The sequence below is a fragment of the Gymnoscopelus braueri genome (genome assembly GCF_963280865.1).
Source record: "Gymnoscopelus braueri genome assembly, chromosome: 3".
In the NCBI taxonomy this organism is placed as follows: domain Eukaryota; kingdom Metazoa; phylum Chordata; class Actinopteri; order Myctophiformes; family Myctophidae; genus Gymnoscopelus; species Gymnoscopelus braueri.
In genome coordinates this window covers 2,368,743-2,393,226 of record NC_137612.1, presented here as the reverse complement: position 1 = coordinate 2,393,226, position 24,484 = coordinate 2,368,743, and the positions used below count along the sequence as shown (strand labels likewise).

The window sequence follows — 24,484 nt, the reverse complement described above, 5'->3', positions numbered from 1 at the left end:
TATCAACGTGTTGGTAGCCTATCATTAAGGCTCCAAAAATGTCCTCCCATAGGAACACATTGTGCTGTCTATATACAGCGTTTGTGTAAATCAGTGTACAGTTCCCCCAGGGGTCCTTGAGGGGGTTTCCAGGGGGTCCCTAGCAAAACGAGGAACAGATTAAACAAGTCCTATATTTTTATATTTGAAAATAGCCCAGCTATCTAAGGCCACAATGTTTTTGAAACATTTTGACAGGTGTGACAAACCTTCTCTTATGGGGTCCCTGGCACAACATCTTTTCAAAAGGGGGTCCATGGCCAAATCCTTGACATGAAAACGTTTGAGAAATGATAGCTGCCTACCTATTGCTGTTCCTTTGGGATCGAGGATGTACTTTCGGCTTTAGCCCTCCTCTCCCTGACAGCCCTGTGTGCTAATACCACCGTCGTGTCCCAGGGAGAGAAGTCTAATTACCGACCGTCTTCCTTCTGATCCCCCATGGAGAGTCATACACTGTTAATTAGAACACGACTCCAAAGGGAATTGTAGATCAGACTGTCCTTTACCTCGTGTCAACAGCCTAACGAATCTGTGCCCCCTCTTCCATCAATGTGTCTTAATGTACATTATCCAATACCCATATACCTTCATACATCATGGATTACGCCTTATCATAAGGCTTTGGGGCAAGCTGACTTATGCAATGCTTGAACTGCCATTCATTTCAAGGTCAAGGTCGAGGGAGGCCATGGCCAAAATAGTAAAAGCTGGTGCTCTGTTCTTGTTTTACTGAGGTACTTATAAAACATAATGTAACATATCATGTAAATATTATATAAATGTGATTTATATAGAGTAGTTCTCAGAAATCTCAAAGTGCAACAAATTTAAATGCAAATTAATAGTACATGAATGAAAATAGAGTGCAAAGAACATTTTAAACAGGATAGTGGGGTGGAAAGGTCGGTTCATAACATATGAACAATATGTTAATAATATTGTATTTAAAAAAAAAAAACCTTGGCTTCATTTGAAATAAATAGCAGTTCAAAACAGTTCCAGTGGCCATTCTTGGATAATGGTGAATTGATGAATTGAATACATGGACCACATTGGAAACAAGTCCCCAGGACTTATTTTGTGTTATCCTTCTAGCCCAAATGTCTGACTGTACCACCACGTGCCGTTTACATTTCTGACTAATAAAGTATTCAATCAATCAATGTCAATATTTGAGAGATACTGTACGGTGGAGCACTGAGAAGTCAGATTGCATATTCCAAAAATTTCTAAATCAACTTTTAATCTTTGATACTATATTACTTTCCATTATCAGCATTTGTCTAAATGTCAGCATAAAGGTACTTGGTTATTGTTTGATAAGCCGTTTTCAACCAAGTATCCAGTTGAGTTCACACACCACACACCAACAGAGTTCACACACCACACACCAACAGAGTTCACACACCACACACCAACAGAGTTCACACACCAACAGAGTTCACACACCAACAATAGAAAGCCTTGTCCTGTAGGCACAAAATATTCCAAAACAGGAATGTGATCTGGAATGTGCATTGCCGTTATTATATACTACACGCACACGCACGCACATACGTTCCAAGGAAAATACAGTACTAAGTATTAAGAAATTATTCAAATCTTTATTAAATAAAACTTGAAACATACAAATTCAAAAGTATACCGATTTACAAAGTGCCAATCAAAAGATTCCAGATTCAAACAAGTCGAAAACCGTTTTTTTTAACATGCTTATTTTGTAATATTCCATTAGGACTGCTCATACTTAAACACACACACAACCAACAATGATGATATAATGATGTTGCTACAAAGCCACTACGGTATTGAGTAACAGAGCTACTGTAGCCGTGTCCTGAGTATTGCTAAATGAAGCGCTCAGAGGAATATTCAGTATGTTCTCATTCTTTGGTAATATACAGTATAGGCAAGTTATTCAAGTTAATTCATCACTTCTTTATTAAAAACCTGTCAAAGCAAAGATTAGAGACAGGGCTTATCTAAGCCTCATTAGGAAGGGCTGGAACGCTGGCGAGAGCTGGAATGAGTCTCTCATACACATCAATGCCCTTGATGAACACCTGCTCATTCAGGTATTCATTGTGGTCGTGCAGGAGGATGGGTGTGCGGTTCATTGGAGAAAAGCCAATAGCAGGAATACCGACCTGTTTTCACGAAGAAAAGTATCACCAAAGAAAACAACAGTCAGGTTGAAACATAGTGAACATGTATTCACAATGATTACTGATAACCATAACCTTTACTTGGCTTTCAGTGTAATTGTTTGTCCTGGTTTATAATTGGCATCCTATTCCTTATACTCACCGCACGGATAAATCGACTATCTGTGGCTGCAGGAAATATCTCCTTTTCCAAATTAAGATTCCTGCAGAGCAGATGTTAGTGAGACTTTATTTGCCTCAAAAATCTAAAAGGTTCAAACCAGGGAAGGAATTTCAGGGAGGCCACGAAGGCCATGGCTGTCGTTGCCCCTCAGTTTGGCCTTGTGCCCCTCTAAAAATGGCATGCCCTGAGGCCACAGTGGCCTTAATGCCCCAGCTGACCGTACCACTTTCTCCTCTGTCTCTTTCTTGTCTTTTGTTGAGATCCTGAATTCTTAAACAACCCTGAGTCCCCATCTTTAAACCAATCCAGTGACTTTGATTGGTGCAGGGCTGAGCATTAGATTGTAAATACCATCATTTATTTATTTCACTGCAGATAGTCTACATATTACATTTAAAATCCTTCCTTCCTTCCTTACATAACCCTTAAATCCAATTAATTCTTTCAATGGACTAAAATCTTGCCTCATTTGATGGCCTCCCTGCCCTGGCATTTGGCCTTTGTGCCCTAAACCAGTGTTTATCAACCCTGGCAAACGTCCCAATTTTGGGCCGGGGCTACTGCTGAGGTGTGCCGCGCCGTTTGAAGATGGTTTGAAAAAATATCATTTTTTTTTTTTTTTTAGCAATAATAATAATCAGGCATGCAAACAGCCTGAGGTGAAAAGGGTGACAACAGTGTTTTTTTCCGGGTCAGGTGTCACACTATTGCCGTATTTGGATTCAAAACGGCTAGTGGAAGCTGAAAAGCTACAAGTTTGCATGTCTGAATAATGCATCGTATTGTATCGAAATCGTATCGAAGTTGTGTGCCCAATATCGTATCGTATCGTTTCGTGAAATGAGTGTATCGGCACACCCCTAGTGTGTGTGTGTATATATATATATACACCGTATATATATATATATATATATATATATATATATATATATATATATATATATATATATATATATACCGTATATCTAGGTATGCCCTGGGATCTTTTGGCTATGCCAGGTGTGCCTTGGCACAAAAAAGGTTGATAAACACTGCCCTAAACAAATGGACAACAACACCAAAGGCCAAGTGGCCTTGCCCCTAAAATGGTGAAATTCCAGGCCTGGTTAAAACATACCTTTAATGCTCAGTCTAGTGGGCTTTGTACAAAACACTGCACACTCACATTTCCTTGCATGCAGTGTTGAAGGCATTCCACCAAGGGTCATGAAGGTCTGTGGAGGTCACATTCTGGTTCATGTGTTTCTACAAAGGAAGTGAATTTGTTTTTGGACCATCTGACACTTCAAAGCAAGAGAGCTTTTATTACATTTTAATTATTAATATATATTTTTTTATGAAATACTGAGTGGAAGTTCACTGACCTGTGCAAACTCATAGGTAATCCCTTCTCCTGCTTCCTTGCACCACTGTTTGATCTGTTCTTCAAACTCCTGTCAGGGATTTAGAGGTTTTTGTTAAGTGGTAGCTTTGATCTTTGACCTGGAAAAGTAACATATAAGACATGCATACAGACAGACAGTGGTGTAAAGTAACTAAGTACATTTACTCAAGTACTGCACTTACATACAATTTTGAGGTATTTTTTACTTGACTGGAGCATACATTTATTTCTATATTCTACTCCACTACATCTCAGAGGCAAATATTGTACTTTTACTCCAATACAATCATTTAAAAACATTAGATACTAGTTACTTTGTAGATTACCCACTTCAGCCATTTGAAAATAGCCAGCTATTTTCAAAAGATTTGTATACATTTTGTACATTTGAAAACTTGTGAAATGGGACATTCTGCATAATAAATACTTTCTACTTTTGGTACTTTAAGTACATTTTGATGCCAATGCTTATGTACTTTTACTCAAGTACATTTTTAATTCCAGACTTGTACTTGTAACAGAGTATTTCTACATTGCAGTATTGATACTTTTACTTAGGTAAAAAGAACGCGAGTGCTTTTTCCACCACTGCGTACAGACCTGAAGATTGACAGTGGGAGGTATTCTCAGGTCAAAGCTCACATCCATTTCAGCAGGGATGACATTGTAAGCAATCCCTCCTTTCACCATGGTCATGTTCACAGTGGTAACATCACCCAGGGTGAAACATTCACTGGTATTTAGCCTGCAATTCACAGACATTTTAGAACAGTGTCATCATTACATAGCAATAAAAATGACTTTCCAAATCAGTCAAAGATCATTTAGAACGACCATAAACATACCATTAAATGACCATAAACAGACATGGCATGGGTGTAGCATCTCTAAATTAACTGAGCAGGGCTACAACCACTGGACCAAAGTCACCAACACTGATAAAAGACATTCACTGCCTTGCCTTTCTTCCAAAAACCCTATTCCAAGGCCATTTCTCTATACCATGAACGCAAAGAACGGACGTGCGTTCAGAAAACACCTCACAGGCTTGGTAATCGAGAATGAATGACCAGGACATCTGAAAATAGGGCTAAAGTGGTTTAACATATTATGTTAAACCACTTTAGCCCTATTTTCAGAATTGTCTAAATCTATTCAAAAAAAAATCAAACATTTCAGATTCATTTAAAAAGACAATTCATAAAGTAAATACAGTAAATACAAGGCTTTCCATTATTGCTGTGAAAACTGAATGGTTTGGTGAAGTCCACAATAATATACAAGGCAAGTTTACTACGACTACTTTTGTTTTATCACTGCCATTTTTTTTTAAAGTGCAGGTGGCAGGTTATCACATTATCAGAGTAATCCTGCATAAATCCAATATTCTGTTACCCCAGGCTCATTAAAAGCCCCAGTGACAGAGCTCATGTCCTGCAGGGACCAACCAGAAACAGCCCCATGACCCATTTAAAGTACCGTATAACCTTTGTGGAGTTTTGAATTGTTAGCACTACATTCTATAGCCCCAGAGAGCCGCTTTCAGTACATTACATAATATTTTGGCTCTGCGTTACCCTTTTCGGTAACCGGTACAGTGGGCACCTCAGAACTTTTTTTTAAATTATAATTTTTTTAAGACTGGCCACCTCAGGAATCAAATGGTCTCTTATGGGGTCCATTTGGTTATTTGGACTATGGATATGAAATATTATGGTGCACTAAGGAGAGATCTATAAGGATATCTGTAAGCTCACAACGTGTCGCATCACGACTGAGTAAAGAGTATATAGGCTAAATAGCTTTACACTCGCTCAGCTGGAAGACACAGGACATGTTTGCAAACACCTTTATTCCACATGGGGGAAAAAAACATTCTCATGAATTCTGCAAACATTGCAACATTCAGCGACATTGAGGTGCAGAGAGTTCTAGGGAGCCCACTGTTCCTGAGTATACATACTACTGTAGCTACCAAACAACAGCAGATCAATAGGTCAACTGTTTTTTAATAATAAAAGCTGCATTTTGCAGCCCCAACAAGTGGCATGTTTTTTTTAGAAATCTGGATTTGACATCTACTCTTATCTCACCTTTGTTTCTCCTTCTCTCTGAAGTCCAGGAAAGAGTTGATGATGCAGCGCTGTAAGAAGATAAACAGTCAAACAAACCCGGTCACTGTCAAAATCCTTCTAAAGCCTCTCATAATCCTCCAAAATTATGCAAATCATCATAATAAAACACCCTCTAATGACATTTGGAAAAAACATTTTGAAACTCACCAGCTTCTCTGCAGCCGTGTTCTCCACGAACCTGGAGCCATGGCCGGGACTGCCTGGACAATGGACTGTGATCCCTGAGTAAAATATCTTACTTAATTTTGACATCACCATGAGTTTGAAACAGAGTAAACTAGATTAAAAAACGTATAATAATAATAATAAATAACGGCATGTATTGGGGAAAATGCCCTCAAATGAGTAGCGTGGTGTATTTTATACTCACACCAAGGGTTCCTCTCTCCATAGAACACTGTGAAGGCCTCACCGGGGTTGGCCAGACCTACATACATACGCACACAAGCACAGTGGGGTGTCGGAAAAAATCGATTCGAATACGAATCGCGATTCTACTGTTGGACAATTCAGAATCGATTCTCTTTTTTTTTTAATAAAAAAAAAAAAAAAAAAGATCTTGGATTTACCTTTGTGTGTTTACATTATTATCAGTTGATAAAACCTTTACAATTATAAAAGCTACATAAATGTACTCTGTTCTCATGCCAGCAGATTGGAGTAGATCCTGAAATCCTATGTTTTGAATCGAGAATCGTTTTAATCGAAAATCGATTTTGAATCGAGAATTGTTTGTTTTGAAAAAAATCGATAAAAATCGGAATCGTGACCCAAAGAATCGGAATCTAATCGATTTGTGAGATAGCAGACGATTCACAGCCCTAAAGCACACGCACACACGTTGTTGTATAGAGGCTAACTCTGTTGGGACTTGGGAGAGAGACAGACTCTAGCACAACACAAAGATTGATGATGCAACCCAGGGGTCTGTGGTCCAGCTCAAAAATGGTGCTCTTTGGCATCCTCTAGCAAGTGGAACTCCATTGACCTACATCATAGCCCCAGAATCTTGTCAATGCACATACAGTACAGTATGTGCATTGAAGATCCACTACAAAATTGCTATGTGGCTGTGTTCCATCTTAATACGATAGGTGACCGAGTCTCATTTCTGTTTTAAGCTGACCCCTCAAAAATGCAACAACAAAGCATATTCATGTTGCTGCCGTTAACTCTGGGAAAAAAGGGTTAGGGTCTAAAAGTTAGTTATCTACCTTCATCAAGTGCAAAGCCAATGTTTAATTTCTGGAACTCGGGGAGCTTCACAAATGTTTCCATTCCTTTGTGACCGCCAACTTCTTCATCTGAGAAAATGAACGACACAAAATCAGAATGAATGATTAACAACCGATAGCAAAGTGCAACAAGTACATCATTAAACAACAAAATCTAAACAACTGACCCTTGAACAATTCCTTTGGTAAGTGTTTGCATATTTGGTGCACAGCACATCAGCACGTATGCTCTTTAGATTTATATGTTAGTAAAATAGAGGGGAAGAAAATAAATAGTGTTCTTAAAAAGTGATAATTGGTAAATAATAATTCCTACCTGGGACAAACATCAAGTGCACGGTGCGCATGGGTTTCTTTCCCCCTGCTTTGAGTCTTCGGATGGCCTGGATATACCTATGATGGCAAGCAAATCACTTCAAACCATTGGCTGCTCTACTCACAGTCATAGCGGGGGACATATGCAACTTTGAAAACAGGGGAATCACCACAGACATTAACTCTTCCTTCCTTCATGTGGAAAACAGCCAAAAACAAGTTTTGTACACAGCTTTATCAGGTTGGTAACGTAGTAGAGCTGTGGACAAAAACTAATTGTTCAGCATTTTCCCCGCATGAAGTGATTATAAATACAAAGCATAGTTATATAAGCCACATATCAAAAGTTCCTTCTACTCACTGAATGGTAACAGACTTCATGTCCTGTGTTCCCCGAGCATAAATGTTCCCTTCTGCATCTTTGACAGCTGTGAAAGCATCGTACTTCCAATGTTCCTGTAGAGGAGATTATGGAAAGTTTTTGTTTCTGATTTTTTCAACAAAAGGTAATAACATTGTTCTGAAAGCCAAAACACACACAGACAGTCACTGTACCTGGTAGACAGGGACCACATCTGTGTGGGAATTCAGCAAAATGGACTTCAGGGTAGGATTTGTCCCCTCCCATGTCATGATGGACACAACTCTGCGAGGGCAAACCTGCAAGGAGAGGGGACAAGTACACAAGAGATACTCGAAACAGAGACAGTACAATAAATAGAGGAGAAAAAGCACTAAGATGGGAAAACTTGAAATGCTGAAGATGGCGGCATCAATAGCAAAGCTGTCACAAAATTGGCCAGGAAGGAAGTCACTGGAGCCAACTCAGACAATTAAAGCCTTGTTTATTTACAGGGTACAGGCATGTCAATACGTCTTCATCAGGTCATCATGACCTGAATTTGGCTGGAGGCACGATGGAACCCCTTTGTTCTCAACATACAGTACATTTGTCTGTGTATCATTGAGATTCATAGCCTTGTGTTTGAACGTTATTAATCTCATTGTGTCATGAAGCAGTGCATGGAACAAGCATCGGTAAGTGGTAAAAACATGTTTTTTTCCTGTGAAAACGCTGTCCATTGCGACAAATTTTAACACTCCATGTTGTATACAATTCGCCAATATTTCTAAATATAAAATGCTAATTATACGATGTACTGTATGTCAGAGTTTTAGATTAAACCGACTCCCCATTCAATGAGACAATATAAAATGGGTCTTCAACAGGGGGTCCGGGACCCCTAGGGGGTCCTCAGAGTTACTACAAGGGGATCCGCCAAATCGTTGTGTGATGGGGAACACAACACAAAATAGCAGATCTACAAGCTCACAATGCTGCGAGGCGTTGTGAGTTTGTAGATCAGCTATTTTTGGAGAGCCGGTGTAGAGGGAAAAAGAGCAGACCAACAGTCAAGTTGACTAAATATAGAGGATTTAAAAGATTAACTGACTGAAAATACACATCAACATGAAACCAACATATTAATAGAACAGACAACGTGTGTCAAACAAATCTATGAAATCTATGAAAAAGTTTAATCGGAAACACAGTTTTAAACATAATGGGGGTCCCTGCTTCATCTCTGTCTCAGCTAAGGGGTCCTTGGCTTGAAAAACATTGAAGACCCCAGCTCAATACTTAGTAAACTAATACTTATTTGACCAGGTTCAGCGCTGTATACAAAACGCGTCATGTTGTGTGCTTGTAGATCTGCTATTTTCTGTGAATGTTCTGATTGATTCCCCCCAAAATAGGGATGCTGGGCTTCAAGTGGTTAAAGAGACTATGCTAGTAAATGTATTTTTCTTTGAGAAATTCAAATTCCTTTGAATATCGACACTCTCTACACTAGCCATAGAATGTCTGTGATCTTGCATACATTTCATGTATTCCAAATACACAGCCATAGATCGGTCCCATCTGCATACGGTTAGCAGAGTGATCTGCTATGTTTGGGGCACACAATTGGCCGGTGGTGTGATTCATTACCCCGCACCAATCACAACGCACCTGTCAATTGTGTGCCCCATTTGTTTGTGCTTCCCAAAGGAAGTTTAGATATATTCAGTCCTGCACTCATTCCGGGCCACTCGCCCGGACAGTAAGTTGTCCGTGTGCAGCTCGTGGAAAAGTGGAGATATTTTACTAAACACACGTTTTCTGGCAGAACTTTCAAATGGATATGAAACTAGAGGATAATATCTGACTCCATTCACAGGGCCGGATACAGAAATTATTAATTGGGGGGGCATTAGGAAATGCTGGGGGGGGCGGCTTCCTTTTTTCCTTTTTTTTTGGCTGTTTGTGTAATACTGATTCCTATTGTTTAGGAGTAGTTGTTTGTGTGTGACTGTGTGTGTGGAAAATCAGGGCAGAGGATTATTTGAATTGTGCAATGATACATGATGGAATATGATTAAGGATTATTTTGATTATGGTAAGCTCACATTTCATATCATGACATAAATGTAACTTTTTTTTTTGGGGGGGCAGTCAGGGCATTTGGGGGGGCATTGCCCCCCCTTGCCCATGCCTAGATCCGGCCCTGGACTCCAAGTCTTAGGAATTAATTATTGGGTGAGTACAGACGCAGCGCAGATCACTCTGCTAACCGTATGCGGATGGGACCAGTGGTGTGTTCTACCGTGTCCCGCTGTATACGCCGTATACAGTGTAGATTTTTTTGGGGGGAAAGCGTATACAGTCTACTAACCATTTCATCCATTGAAAACGCGCTAGCGTATACCCACGACCATGCGCATCTCGTGCAGGGAATGATTATCGTATACCTCCGAAAAAAAACCTAGACCACACCACTGGATGGGGCCGATCTATGGCTGTGTATTTGGAATACATGAAATGTATGTAAGATCATAGACATTCTAGGGCCATCTCTACGCGTACTTACTTATAATCAAGCTAGGTACAGTACTACACACCTCAATTTTCTTCAGCGGCAGCTCAAGCTCTTCTGCTATTCTGTCCAGGAACCTAAGGGCAGCATCTGAAAATAAATGAATACAAAGCAATGTTTAAACATTTAATAATCTTATGCTGTCAGAACTCCACTGATATTGGTTGTGGCGATAGTGTTACCACAACACAATGGTAAACTAGATCCATATTGTATGAATGTAATGCACAGAAAATAAGACCTCATCTCTATTTGGTCTTAGCCTTGGATCAAGACTATCATACATGTATTTTTAATGACTTTTACATGTGCACATCATAGATATGAAAGCTAAAGTCAGACTCGATAGTCTTGATCCAAGGCTAATTTGGTCTATTGGAACAGAGCCGACACACAAAGACGAACGAGTGATAAGAAATAGACTTTGACAGATGACGTAACATGATGAAAACACAAGCCTACCATAATCAGGGTCCGGGTGGACAGTCCTCAGACGGAGGTATTCTCTGAACAGACTCACAGAGGGGTCTTCTCCCACAGAGGAGGTGGTCTGGCAGCCTGCACCGCCTCCTGCTCCTGGACCATCTTTATCAGGCAACATCCTTCAATCTGGACAGAAAGACATAAACATCTAAAGTTGATCAACATTATTCATACTTTATGTGCACATGACAGTGATATGCCATAAAGTCTACTGTACATATTTTTCTTACTGTGCATATTTTTCTCTTTTTTTTATCACTATAAGTATAGATGGTGTGTTGCATATCATTGCATGTCTTTAATGTCTCAATGAATTGAATACACAGGTCAGGACCACAATGGAAATAAGCCTAAATAAGAAAAAGAGGTTGCGCATCAGCAATGGGTTTTCTGAGTGCTAGACCCAATATTCAGTATATATATCAAAATAGGAATTGAAAAAAAATCCCTTTTTTTATTGGCACACACCAATAAAGTCTATTGGTGTGTGCCAATAAATTAAGTGGATGTGAGTACTTTGTCCTCGATTGATTAGAAATTTTGGATGTGCTACCTTTTGGGGATTTTTTTCAATTCCTACTTCTGAAATGGGAATTAAGCCCTCAGGGATTTGTGTTTTTCTTTAGCACCATTTATATAATCGTACCACAGTTACAGTAATCAATCAGTCAGTCAGTTCCACAATAACAGTCCCAATCTAACTATACCTTAACCTTACCTAGAACCAGGAAAGATACCGTTTTGTACTTTCTGATATTATTGATACATTGACATACTAGTCCAGATTATAAATGAGGTGTCGATGAAAACTATAGATATCTAATATCTTTGCTGACGTAAAGGTTGAGGTTCACCTTTTACCACCAGAGCTATGATAGCGAGTTAGTAGCTGTAGTATACAACTCTCGTAGACGTATTTATGATTCTGACGTTTTCAATCTACGAGAGTTGTAGGGTGCACTTCCCATAGTGACCTGGACTTTCTGCACTATGCCCCGTAGACACTCCAAACATGTACAAAATGAAAATAAAGGCGCTTACCGCCGAGCCCCAAATGTTAACTGGGTCTACGGGGTAGTAGTGTAATGTAATAATCCATATCTTTCAAAAAAGAAGTGTTTTAATGCCGTCTGTGGCCGATTCTGTCGGAAGTTCCCAATGGGCGGTAGTGACGGGTAGTGACGGGGCGCATCCGGTGAAACCCGGAATTACACTAAATGTAAACAGGAAGTAAACGAGGGTGAAAAAATGGCGTTCGGCCACAGACGGCATTAAAACACTTCTTTATTGAAAGATATGGATTATTACATTACACTACTACCCCGTAGACCCAGTTAACATTTGGGGCTCGGCGGTAAGCGCCTTTATTTTCATTTTGTACAATGTTTGGAGTGTCTACGGGGCATAGTGCAGAAAGTCCAGGTCACTATGGGAAGTGCACCCTACAACTCTCGTAGATTGAAAACGTCAGAATCATAAATACGTCTACGAGGGTTGTATACTACAGCTAGCGAGTTAGCATATAGTTATGTTATATATGATGTTAGCTATAACTTTACATTATCTAGCATTACAAACGCCACAGACATCGGCTGTCGTTGGCCGTTAGTTTAGCAGCTAACGGCGTAGAGCAAGGTAAATAAACCCTTAGTCAGTTTAATGCATTTTAATACAAGGTCAGGCTTATTATTATTCTTATGTAAAAATCACTCACCGTTATGTTGCTGTGGCTTGTGTTGTTAGGAGGATGAACCATAGAGGTTTAATATAACTCTATAATAAGGCTTGTGTTGTTAGGAGGATGAACCATAGAGGTATAATAATAATATAACAGGAACCTGCTGGTTAGACCCAGGTGTCAGCTGACCAAAAGCTGCTGATTCACCACCAAGCTCTGCGCTTTAATGGAACTACCGCCCCCTAGCGCTCACTACAGTGGTGGACAAGTAAAAGTCCAGAATAAAAAATGTACTGGAGTAACAGTACAAAAGTATTGGTATCAAAAACGTAGAAAGTACTCATTATGCAGAATGTTCCCATTTCACAAGTTTTCAATGTATAAAATGTATACAAATCTTTTAAAAATCTACAAAGTACGTAGCAAGTTTTCGAATAATGTAGAGGAGTAAAAAGTACATTTGACTCTCTGATGCAGTGGAGTAAAATTAAAAGTATAACAAATTGGAAATACTGTATGTGTGCGTGCGTGCGTGCGTGCGCAACCGATATCCCACTGAAAGACAATAGTGGCCTTTAGGCCATGCCACGCCATATCTCATAAGAAGAGCATCATGACCATTTACATTGTAGATGAGAGTTGGTGTGAGACATGTTGAAATCAATGTCTTTGATGCGGCAGATGTCTGGTTTTAATGTGACTAATCAACATACAACACTATAGCTGTATATATCTTGTTTTATTGTATGCAATGCGTGTTATTCATATCTCATTTATACAGTAACTTTGTTTTTATACACGATTGTCCAAACAAAACAACTGCAAATATATTACATACAACTTTACATTTTCAATAAATAGCAGTTTATTTGATAATCTCAGCACGGACCATTGTCTTTTATTTCTTATGAACATTCAGCAGGTAAATTATTCTATAGTTGATGGGCTTTGGTGAAGTCCAGTACAGGTCTGTCTTGAGCTGGAATGGTTACCAGATTATAATAAATATATAAATCCATTAGTCAAATGCAAAGTTAAAATGAGATGTGAAGCCAAAAACAATGTCCTGCTATGTTTGCAGACTTTCAGCAGGCTATTACACAGACACAAATGGTAACAATGGAACAAAGACATTCCATGTTTAACATGCAAAGGGACACATGAAACACATTAAATAAATGACTAATACAAATCTGAAGCAACTAGTCCCAGAACTAGTCCCATGTTCTTTTTTTTTTTTCTTACATATAACTGGAAATAAAAGGTGAACTTGACATTATGGATTATGGCCGACTACACTGTGCACCATAATCACGTCTACTAACATGTCGTTGCTGTCAGGCAGAAACCTTGTATCTCCGTATTAAAACTTTGTGTTTTTTTCCCCCCCCATAAATTAATGCCCTATTACAGTGTCACACAAAAATATCTATCTACAAGCTCACAACGGTGTGTGTGTGTGTGTGTGTGTGTGTGTGTGTGTGTGTGTGTGAGATCATGTGTGCACTTTGAGAGATTAATTGTATTTAGTGAGACCTTTACTGTACACAAATGCTTTATATAGTCCCTATGCAAATATTCTTATTTATGTTATCATCAAAGTTCCAAATTAATATCAGAAGAGGGTGTGTGTGTGTGTGTGTGTGTGTGTGTGTGTGTGTGTGTGTGTGTGTGTGTGTGTGTGTGTGTGTGTGTGTGTGTGTGTGTGTGTGTGTGTGTGTGTGTGAGAAAGTGGTTAAGTCTGTCTGTGGGTTTTATAAATATTTAATCAATTAAAATGATTAAAGATGGCTCATGACTAAATAATAACTGCATTAGATCAATTGGAACAAATGTAATTTCTTTCCATTTCGAGAAAAGTAAGAGTTTTGGACATATGAGGTTTCCACGCCAAAGCGACGATGTGTATCATGTTATTGTCGTTCACCTGAAACTACACTTCATGTTAATGTTCTTTGTTCCAGGTGACAATAATAATGTTCCTAAGTCTGTAACAATGAAATTGCATGAAACGGTTCCCCCTCCACGTTTCACTGCAATTTGCTAAGAAAGTCAAGTAGCCCTTGGTGAAACTCTCTGGGTTTGTCCATGTAGCATGCATGGCGCGCTCCGTCTAGCTTCAGGACCCAGTGATGTGGAATCTGCATGAGGTTCTTGTGGGACTGGGCTCCCAGGTTTGTGTCCAGCGCTCCGAACACAATCAGAGTGGGAGTCTGCAGTGGAAAGAGAACACAATCAGAGTGGCAGTCTGCAGTGGAAAGAGAACACAATCAGAGTGGGAGTCTGCAGTGGAAAGAGAACACAATCAGAGTGGGAGTCTGCAGTGGAAAGAGAACACAATCAGAGTGGGAGTCTGCAATGGAAAGAGCAAGAAGCAGAGAGACCACAATGTTAAGAGAGAAAAGTATGCATACACAGTACATGGCCTATCGGCATGCTTGAAATGGGTGAAAACTGTCCTGTATTTTTGAGCCTATTCACAAATTGTAGAAAATAACTATATCTAAGAGCTCACAACGTGTTATAATGTGTGTTGTGAGCTTGTAGAGCCTATAATGACATGTCAAAAATAGGGACACCAGGTTGAATGTGGTTAATTCTGTATAATTTAGTATTTCTTAAGTGTTATGTAAGCACCTACAGTGGAACATAATTTCCCCTGCCGCAGGGGGCGAGTGTTCTGCATAAACAAATGGGGGCGAGTGTGTTTTGGGGCGAGCGTTCCGGTTACCTCAAAAAAGACACAACTGCTTTTTATTAGGTTTGTATTCAGCTCCTGCCTTTTCTCTTTGAGCTCTGCCTTTGTTTATACAAAAGTATAAAACTATATCCTTTCCTCACAGAACCAACATTATCAGGTACTCAGTTTTGAAATGAGGATAAAATGTACTCAATTTAGCCAACAATTATCTTGCAGAACTGCTTTACATAAGTTATGACGCGTTGCTACTTTGTACTCCATTTGTAGCATAGTTATTCATCAGTTAAAGTGAGTAAATACATAGCGGTATTATTATCTATCAGTTTGTTAAGTTTTTTACACTGGGGATGGATGAAAAATTAAACAAGAAATACAATACATTCGTGTTCCCTTTATGTATTTGTGTAAACCTATACAATGGTCCTTTGTACTAATTTCTGTTCATATTTGTAAAACTATAATGTATAAGTCATATGTACAGTATAAGTTTATTTGATTTACAATCAAATAAACATGAACATTACATAGGCAAACCCATCACTCACCTGAATAGTCTGATACTGCTGTGGAGTGTAACTTCGTGTTCCGACAGGAGCTATGGGAATAAATCCATGCAGCTGGACACTGTGCTTCATAAGGAAGGGTATGGAGTAGTGTCCACTCATGGAAGGGCTCAAAAGCACAGCTGTCCTAACGCCAAGAGCTTCCATGAACCTCCGGAGAAGATCCACTCGATTCTGATCCGTCTTCAAGGCATCAGAGTCAGGCGAGTTCCCGAATCCTCCAAGATAGAACAAGAATATTAGGAAAAAGGAAAAGAAACGTATTGTAATGGCTTTTTTAGGGGAAAACTTTGCCACAGTGTTAGCATAATGTGATAGAGAAATGGTTACTACCGTATCAGACATACTGTAAGTCAGAAATGTATTTTTCTTTGCTTTTGGAATGTTTATAATCTTTTCCAATCCTTCAACATTTCTAGGTGTTAAAGTAAAATGGGTATTGGGTAGATGTAGACACGTACAACGTCGTGTTAGTGAGATATCTTCAATAGTTGATCATCCAAAATTGTCTCCTCTTTGACATACATTGCAGAGTCCATAAACGAATAAGTTACCATGGTCATGCTGTGAAATCGTTACATTACAAGCTCTTAACACACACTGGATGTTTCTGCAGATCATTAAAGAAGCTGAGTAACTTGATATTCATTGGACAGTTAATTCAGCTCTCTAACCAGCTCAGTGGCCTTGTGGTTAGAGTGTCTGCCCTAACATCAAATGTTATCAAATGTGTATTTGTTACCTTGTGATATTGTGTAGATGTGAACATAAAGAGCAGCCAACCAAGTCAAACGTCTTATAATTTATATGCACACACACATAAGAAATTGCTCAGCCAGTGTTGATATGTTGAGATTGCATCTCTACCTGGCAGATCCATCGCCAAAGCCTGGTATCCATTAGTTGCCAGTAATGCGAGTGTGCCTAGCTCTTCCCAAGTTTTCGATGAGAAGGCCTGGCCGTGCAGAAGGACCACTTGTAGTCTGCAGAAAAATAAACAATGTTTTTTTTTCCCCCACCAAACTTCCTCAAAGTAAGGGCTGTGTCCAAAATATTTCCCTATTGACTATATATACTATATAGTGATTATTATTATGCCATTTTGTAGTAGTGTTCAAATGTATAGTGATAATTGTTATACCACATAGTGGACTCATCCTATCCTACAAACTAGCAAACCCTATCCAGCATTGCACTTAAAGAAAAATGCAGACGTTACTCTGGCAAGAGACAGCAATGATGTCATTAACAGCGACCCAAGTAGTGTCGGAAATGTGTTTGCAGATGAGTTTGCTGTATATTCCCCCCCCCCTACATAGAACTCCCTATATAGGGAGTACAGAGTAGTAAATGACTACTTTCAGACACACAGCCTAGGGATTTGAATCCTCTGTGGTGCTACGGGCTTGGCCGGTTGGTCCAATGAATACAATTGCCCGTGTTCATGGGAGCGAAGATGGGCGGAGAGTATAGTGGTGGGGGGTAATTTGGTAATTGGGAAGACTAGCTGGTTCTTCCTCATGCCTTACATCGTCCTGATTATATACCTCACTCTCATAATAAAATAAGAATAATAATCGAGACAATCTCCTCTAGGCAGCTCACCTTGGCAATATTTGCCTACCAGCTCCATCGACAGGCAGAGCTTCTCTGAAGAACAGCGGGGGGTCTCCGGGTAGCTGCCCTGTGCGTACAGACACGTTTATGGTTGGCGGGGGAGGAGGTGACGCGGGAATCAACCCCAACCCTATTCTTTGAACGTCAAGAGAAGGCTCCATGCTGCCCTGACGGATGGACGGCAGGAGCAGGTACAGCAGAACGGTGGCCAACAACACCAGGCCCAAAACCACAAGGCGATTACGCAAGAAATTCATTTCAGCGAGATGTGTGATCTGCAAAGCAATGTTAGAGAGAAGAGTACATTGCTTGAAAGTGTATTACATTCACTTATTATATAAGTAATCATGGTTGGAGATACCATTTTTTCCTTCCCGATACCGATTCCCATAACTTGCATATTGGTCGATACAGAATCAGAATCAGAATCAGAATCAGTTTTATAGTCACATCACAGGTTTACAAGGTAAAGAAGTGAGTACCGATCACTTACAGAGTACCGATCCCAGTGTGTAATAAAAGATCTAGGACAGTGGGGTCCAGGGACCCTCAGGGTTCCTTGAGGGGGGGTTACAAAAGGACCTTTACAGGTCTGTAACTCTGGGAGTGTACAAGTGGAACCAAATGGACCCATATGGGTGTCCTTGAAATTAAAACGTTTGAGAACCAACCCTAGGAATAAATACAAATTCAAAACAAGTTCAAATGCAGCAACAAGTTAGTTAAATAATAATGTAAATAGTACAGTAATCGTGCAACATCAACTGAAGCATACAACATATGACAGCAAATGAAATATCATCATGTGACCAATGACCTGCTATAGGATCGGCATAGACTGGCATACTCGCCGATACCGATACAAGCATTTTGGGCAGTATCGGTATAGCTACTGGTATGGGTGTCGGAAAACAACTCTAATCATGGCCACACTGATGTATTAAGCAAATATAGGCAAAATAAACACCTTGACTATTGTACTTAACTATCTAACTTTGATCACAAGGAGAGAACATCCTCTTTTAATTCTAATTTGGAACTTTAAAATAAATAAGAATATTTGCATAGGGACTATATAAAAGCATTGGTGTACAGTAGAGGTCTCACTAAATACAATTAATCTCTCTCAAAGTGCAAACATGATGACACACACACACACACACACACACACACACACACACACACACACACACACACAGTAGCCTACATGTTGGTACTAAATGCAGAGATCTAGGAGGTCATGCAGAGGATAGAACAGCAATAATACAATGTAATGTTACAGTGGCAGTAGCACTGGCATATAATGGGTTACTACACTATTTTGTACTATTAGTCCTTCTCTAGAAGGGAGCAGATTTAGGAGTAAAACAGATTTGTGAATCAATGCACCTACTGGACGTTAAACAGGATGGATGTAGAGGAAAGGACAGAGAGCCATCCTCAGTTTACTCTAGAGATGCAGTAACCTGAGGCGATGGATGGAGGAGCGTGTAACCTGGTACTGTGCAGTGGTGGAAAGTAACTAAGTACATTTACTCAAGTACTGTACTTCAGTACAATTTTGAGGTATTTGTACTTTACTTGAGTATTTCCAATTTCCAATATTTTTACTTCTACTCCACTACATCTCAGAGGCAAATATTGTACTTTTACTCCACTACAATTATTTGAAAACTTTAGTTACTAGTTACTCTTCAGATATAAATTATGATATTATGAAACATACATTAACCACTTTAGCCCTATTTTATACCGAGGCAATTTGAAAATAGCAGATCTACAAGCTCACAACGCGTCGCGGTGCGACGCATTGTGAGCTTGTAGATCTGCTATTTTCAAATATTTAGTACTTTTACTTTTGGTACTTTAAGTATATTTTGATGCCAATACTTTTGTAGTTTTACTCAAGTATATTTTTAATTTTGGATTTTTACTTGTAACAGAGTATTTTTATATTGCAGTATTGATACTTTTACTTAAGTAAAGAATTTGAGTACTTTTTCCACCACTGCTAAACGGTAAACCACAGAACGAGGTCCAAACTGATGACAACAACAGGACAATCAGTCGATGAAAGATGACACATTTAGAGGAAACATACCAAGACGGGCTGGATTAACGTTAAACAGCTTATTATTCAGTGACAGAAGGGCTGCATCATCATCATCATCATCATCATCATGTCTTCTTCTCACTTGCTTCGCTAACGTTTAGTTTCTTGTTATTCTGAACAGTGGAAAATCCAAGTCGCTGCTTAAATGATCAATTTAAGACAGCAGGGGCTTCGATCGAGACAACGTTAAGGTCGTGGCTGTTGAGATGAGAGTAAATAAGAAGAGCTTTTAGCAGCAATGTTTATAAAACAACATCCTCAGTGTTTATAAAACAACATCCTCCTCAGGACACGAACCCAACAGCTTTACAAGATGCTCTCTCTGCCTGCGTCAGTGTTGCCACGTTTTGCGAGAGAAATAAGCAACCAGGTCTATGAAAACAAGCCCAGTAGCAGTGGTGGAAAAAGTACTCAAATTCTTTACTTAAGTAAAAGTACCAATACTGCAATATAAAAATACTCTGTTACAAGTAAAAGTCCAGAATTCAAAATTTACTTGAGTAAAAGTACAAAAGTATTGGCATCAAAATGTACTTAAAGTATCAAAAGTAAAAGTACAAACATATTTGAAAATAGCAGATCTACAAGCTCACAACGCGTCGCATCGCGACGCGTTGTGAGCTTGTAGATCGGCTATTTTCAAATAGCCTATGTATAAAATAGGGCTGAAGTGGTTAATGCATGTTTCATAATATCATAATTTAAATCTGAAATGTAACTAGTAAAGTTTTCAAATAATTGTAGTGGAGTAAAAGTACAATATTTGCCTCTGAAATGTAGTGGAGTAGAAGTAAAAGTATTGGAAATTGGAAATACTCAAGTAAAGTACAAATACCTCAAAAGTGTACTTAAGTACAGTACTTAAGTAAATGTACTTAGTTACTTTCCACCACTGCCCAGTAGAAGAAGCGACTTGAGCACTTTAAACCTGTAGGCAGTGGTGGAAAAAGTACTCAAAGGTTTTACTTAAGTAAAAGTATCAATACTGCAATGTAGAAGTACTCTGTTACAAGTTAAAGTCCGGAATTCAAAATTTACTTGAGTAAAAGTACAAAAGTATTGGTATCAAACAGGTATAAAAGACAGTAAATTTAAAGTCATGTGAGTGACCACACAGTGAGAAATTGTGCAGGAAAAGAGCCAAAATAGATGGCATGTCATCTGCTGAGAAGGAGGTCAGAACTGGACAAGTAAAGCTGATTTATGCCAGTTGAGAGAAAGTGTTTCAAAGTGTCCAATAATACCAAATAATAACCATAATAGCACTCCACAATCATAACCCATGGAAACCCTTGATCCACAGCCTCACCATCAGACCTCCTCCTCACCTCTGATCAAAGTTAGGCTCCTTTAAGTTTGCATCAAACTATTGTGATACTACATTCCTTTAAATCCTGCCACGCCCTTCATTAATCACTCATCATGTACATAATTAGCTGTGGGCCGGATCTACCATATGGGCACTTTGGGCACGTGCCCAGGGGGGGCACCTGGGCATCAGGGGGCACACTTTTCTTTTCTTTTTTCACACAAAAAAAAAATCCCCATTTTGCAGTTATCTAATACGAATGAAATAAATAAGATAGATTAGAGAAAAAAAAGAAAAAGAAACCTAAATTGTTTTCTCAGTTCCAGTGCCCAGGGGCACTGATGTGTTATTCCACCTGGAAAACGTCAGAATTTCTGACGTTTTCAATCTACGAGAGTTGTAGGGTTGATCCCCCATGGACACAGGGACTTTCAGCACTATACCCCGTAGATCTCCAAACATGTACAAATTGAAGAAAAAAAAGGTGCTTACCTCAACGCCCCAAATGTTAACTATCTCTCCGGGGTAGTAGTGCAATGTAATAATCCATATCTTTCAATAAAGAAGTGTTTTAATGCCGTCTGTGGCCGATTCTGTCGGAAGTTCCCAATGGGCGGTAGTGACGGGTAGTGACGGGGCGCATCCGGTGAAAGCCGGAATTACACTCAATGTAAACAGGAAGTAAACGAGGGTGAAAAAATGGCGTTCGGCCACAGACGGCATTAAAACACTTATTTATTGAAAAATATGGATTATTACATTAAACTACTACCCCGTAGAGATAGTTAACATTTGGGGCGTTGAGGTAAACACCTTTTTTTCCCCCAATTTGTACATGTTTGGAGATCTGCGGGGCATAGTGCTGAAAAGTCCCTGTGTCCATGGGGGATCAACCCTACAACTCTCGTAGATTGAAAACGTCAGAATCATAAATACGTCTACGAGAGTTGTATTCTACAGCTAGTAGTACATAATTATCTGTCTTGACTCTCAAGTCCTTTTCCATTGTTGGCATAGGCCTACCTTAGATTTTCTCATCAACATACAGTAGCCTACTACCTGACAAACAAGAAACTAGTTTAGCTGGTAGAACTGAATCTCTTCCTGTCCTCAAGAAGTATGGCCCTTTTGCTCCTGTAATGTAAGATGGAAGCACTGTCTGTACTGATAAGACCCAATTATTGAAATCCCCAAAATGGAAGATAGGTGAACCATGCCACATTTCATGCCAGTCTCGGGACTGCCGCCCCCTGCCAGTATAGGGTGTACCAAAAAATCATGAAGGGGGCGTCAACAAGTGTCTTTAGGTAGCGGCGGCCATTTTGGGAGGATTGGGGCTGAGGGTTGAGGGTACATTAACAGCTCGTAAACAGTGACTCGACCGTGTTCTTTTTTTTTCTCACAGTCACGATGGTGAGGACTTGCTCAGTTCATAAGTGCTACAGCAGGTCGGGTCGAGGCAATGCGGAAGATAAACGAGTACAATTTTTCAGATTTCCAGCATGGAAGCGACATTACGGAGCTCAAATGGACGAGTTAACCAAGAGACGTAGGATGGCTTGGATCTCAGCTGTACGACGCAAAGACTTTACGTTCAACAACCTACCCGAGCACAGCCGTGTTTGTTCACAGCATTTTCACGCAGGTAAATTATAAAAACATGAAACTTCTATTCTGTCTCTGCAAACTGAAAGTGAATAACTTCCCAGTCTCCAGGTTTTCTAAAATATACCTAACCACTTTTAAGGTCCTTACACACCGGGGCGATTTTTTCGTGCGAATAATACGCTTTTTTTAAAAACCTTATAAAGTCAATGCAAGCGTACATGGCGCGAAAAAGCGGAAAAGCGAAGCGAAAAAGCGTCTTTTAATTATTCGGAACGAGTCCGAATTTTGCGTATATTCGCACATTCGCCGGTGTGTAAGGACCTTTACACTGACATACCAATTTTGACAATCCCAATCTCCATCACAAGCTTGCGTGATGACCCCAGCTGGTTCAAAATATACTAAAGTACCAAAAGTAGAAAGTACTCATTAAGCAGAATGTCCCATTTCAAAAGTTTTCAAATGTATAAAAATCTTTTGAAAATAGCAGATCTACAAGTGTGAACTTGTATTATTACAAGCTCACTGCATTTTCACAAAGGTAAATTATTACCAAAAACATGACACTGCTATTTTGTCTCTGCTAACTTAAAGGAACTAGGTAATGTTAGTCTACGGTAGCCTGGCCCTGGTCCAGAGCGTTTAGTGACTTTATTTTTTCTCTAACGCTCTCCCAGGCGCGCTGCTCTGCTCATAGACCGAAAAGCAAGCAACTCTGCAGGAAAACAAGCCCAAAGTCGCTTATAATAAGCGGACATGGCAACACTGGAGTCCGCGCTGCGATTGGCTTATCAACGTGCACCCTGTACAATCCTCCGGACCCGAAACCGTCTGCATATGCAACGTTCCGTGTATCTTTAAAAAAGAAGAAAAAAGATTAAGAAAAAAACGCCCACGATAAATAATGATTGCATTTTTATTATTATCTAATAGTCACACCAAACCATGTGACGTCTGTCTGTGTAATAGTGCGTAGCAAAAAAATCTAAAGGGGGCGTCAACATGTGTCACGTGGTAACTGTGGCCATGTTTTGGGTCAGAGAGTATAGATGGGTTTCCGCGCGACGTCATCACAGAGCAGAGTGTGCAATCTGCGCATGCGGGAGGTAGAACGACCCGGAAGTGCCATTCACTCTATTGTTATTTTCGGGATTTAGATAGGCATAATGCTGCTATTATAGGCATAATAGGCATAATGCTGCTATTATATACAGACAGATCCAACTTCCGACAAATCATTTTTATTGAGTAAAGAAGATATTACAAACTGCATCATTTAATCTACTTTCATTAAACCCGGTGAAGACCATTTATTTTATCAATGTACTATGGCCAGAGCTGCTGCGGGTAATAGCGCCCTCTACAGGCTCTTCCCTCCACTGCGCGCGCATCATCCTCTCATGTTTACCAACGGGAAACCCATCTATATTAAATGACGACTCTTCTACTTCTACACCTGATTGGACGTGGATCACGGGGTTTGTGACGAAGCTTGTAAACAGTGACTCTTCCGTGTGTTATTACATTCAGTTGACTCACAATGGTACATACTTGCTCAGTCAGTGGTGGAAAGTAACTAAGTACTGTACTTAAGTACAATTTTGAGGTATTTGTACTTTACTTGAGTATTTCCAATTTCCAATACTTTTACTTCTACTCCACTACATCTCAGAGGCAAATATTGTACTTTTACTCCACTACATTTACTTGAAAACTTTAGTTACTAGTTACTTTTCAGATATAAACTATGATATAATGAAACATACATTAACTTAATTTTAGCCCTATTTTATACCTAGGCTATTTGAAAATAGCCGATCTACAAGCTCACAACGCGTCGCATCGCGACGCGTTGTGAGCTTGTAGATCTGCTATTTTCAAATATTTAGTACTTTTACTTTTGGTACTTTAAGTACATTTTGATGCCAATACTTTTGTACTTTTACTCAAGTACATTTTTAATTCTGGACTTTTACTTGTAACAGAGTATTTTTATATTGCAGTAGTGGTACTTTTACTTAAGTAAAGAATTTGAGTACTTTTTCCACCACTAGC

The 24,484-nt window shown here is 39.5% G+C and overlaps 2 protein-coding genes across 2 annotated transcripts; both read right to left on the bottom strand.

Moving 5' to 3' along the window:
* Positions 1–1,632: 1,632 nt before the first annotated feature.
* On the bottom strand, positions 1,633–12,695 carry LOC308081750 (aminoacylase-1A-like). Its single transcript, XM_080423371.1, has 15 exons — positions 12,555–12,695; positions 10,820–10,966; positions 10,383–10,447; positions 7,995–8,099; positions 7,801–7,895; positions 7,441–7,517; positions 7,104–7,193; positions 6,260–6,316; positions 6,037–6,110; positions 5,848–5,897; positions 4,355–4,499; positions 3,735–3,803; positions 3,536–3,615; positions 2,350–2,410; positions 1,633–2,189 (listed from the first exon to the last, which is right to left on the bottom strand). Exons 2-15 carry the CDS (start codon positions 10,956–10,958, stop codon positions 2,025–2,027), a joined length of 1,272 nt encoding a protein of 423 aa, XP_080279497.1. The 5' UTR covers positions 10,959–10,966; positions 12,555–12,695; the 3' UTR covers positions 1,633–2,024.
* Positions 12,696–13,252: 557 nt separating this feature from the next.
* abhd14a (abhydrolase domain containing 14A) lies at positions 13,253–19,793 on the bottom strand. The gene is made up of 5 exons (XM_080424234.1): positions 19,501–19,793; positions 17,388–17,674; positions 16,650–16,765; positions 15,765–16,000; positions 13,253–14,731 (listed from the first exon to the last, which is right to left on the bottom strand). The coding sequence occupies exons 2-5, from the start codon at positions 17,654–17,656 to the stop codon at positions 14,549–14,551; spliced, it is 804 nt and encodes a 267-aa protein (XP_080280360.1). The 5' UTR covers positions 17,657–17,674; positions 19,501–19,793; the 3' UTR covers positions 13,253–14,548.
* Between the last annotated feature and the right edge of the window lie 4,691 nt (positions 19,794–24,484).

What these genes read in the sequence shown, in the direction of transcription:
- abhd14a (XM_080424234.1), bottom strand. Translation starts at nt 17,656, where the DNA reads ATGAATTTCTTGCGTAATCGCCTTGTGGTTTTGGGCCTGGTGTTGTTG. An exon ending in GGTAGGCAAATATTGCCAAG is followed by an intron (nt 16,766 to 17,387) that starts GTGAGCTGCCTA and finishes ATTTTTCTGCAG; the next exon opens with ACTACAAGTGGTCCTTCTGC. An exon ending in AGCAGTATCAGACTATTCAG is followed by an intron (nt 14,732 to 15,764) that starts GTGAGTGATGGG and finishes TTTCCACTGCAG; the next exon opens with ACTCCCACTCTGATTGTGTT.
- LOC308081750 (XM_080423371.1), bottom strand. Translation starts at nt 10,958, where the DNA reads ATGTTGCCTGATAAAGATGGTCCAGGAGCAGGAGGCGGTGCAGGCTGC. An exon ending in TTACCTATGAGTTTGCACAG is followed by an intron (nt 3,616 to 3,734) that starts GTCAGTGAACTT and finishes CTTCCTTTGTAG; the next exon opens with AAACACATGAACCAGAATGT. An exon ending in AACACTGCATGCAAGGAAAT is followed by an intron (nt 2,411 to 3,535) that starts GTGAGTGTGCAG and finishes TCTGCTCTGCAG; the next exon opens with GAATCTTAATTTGGAAAAGG.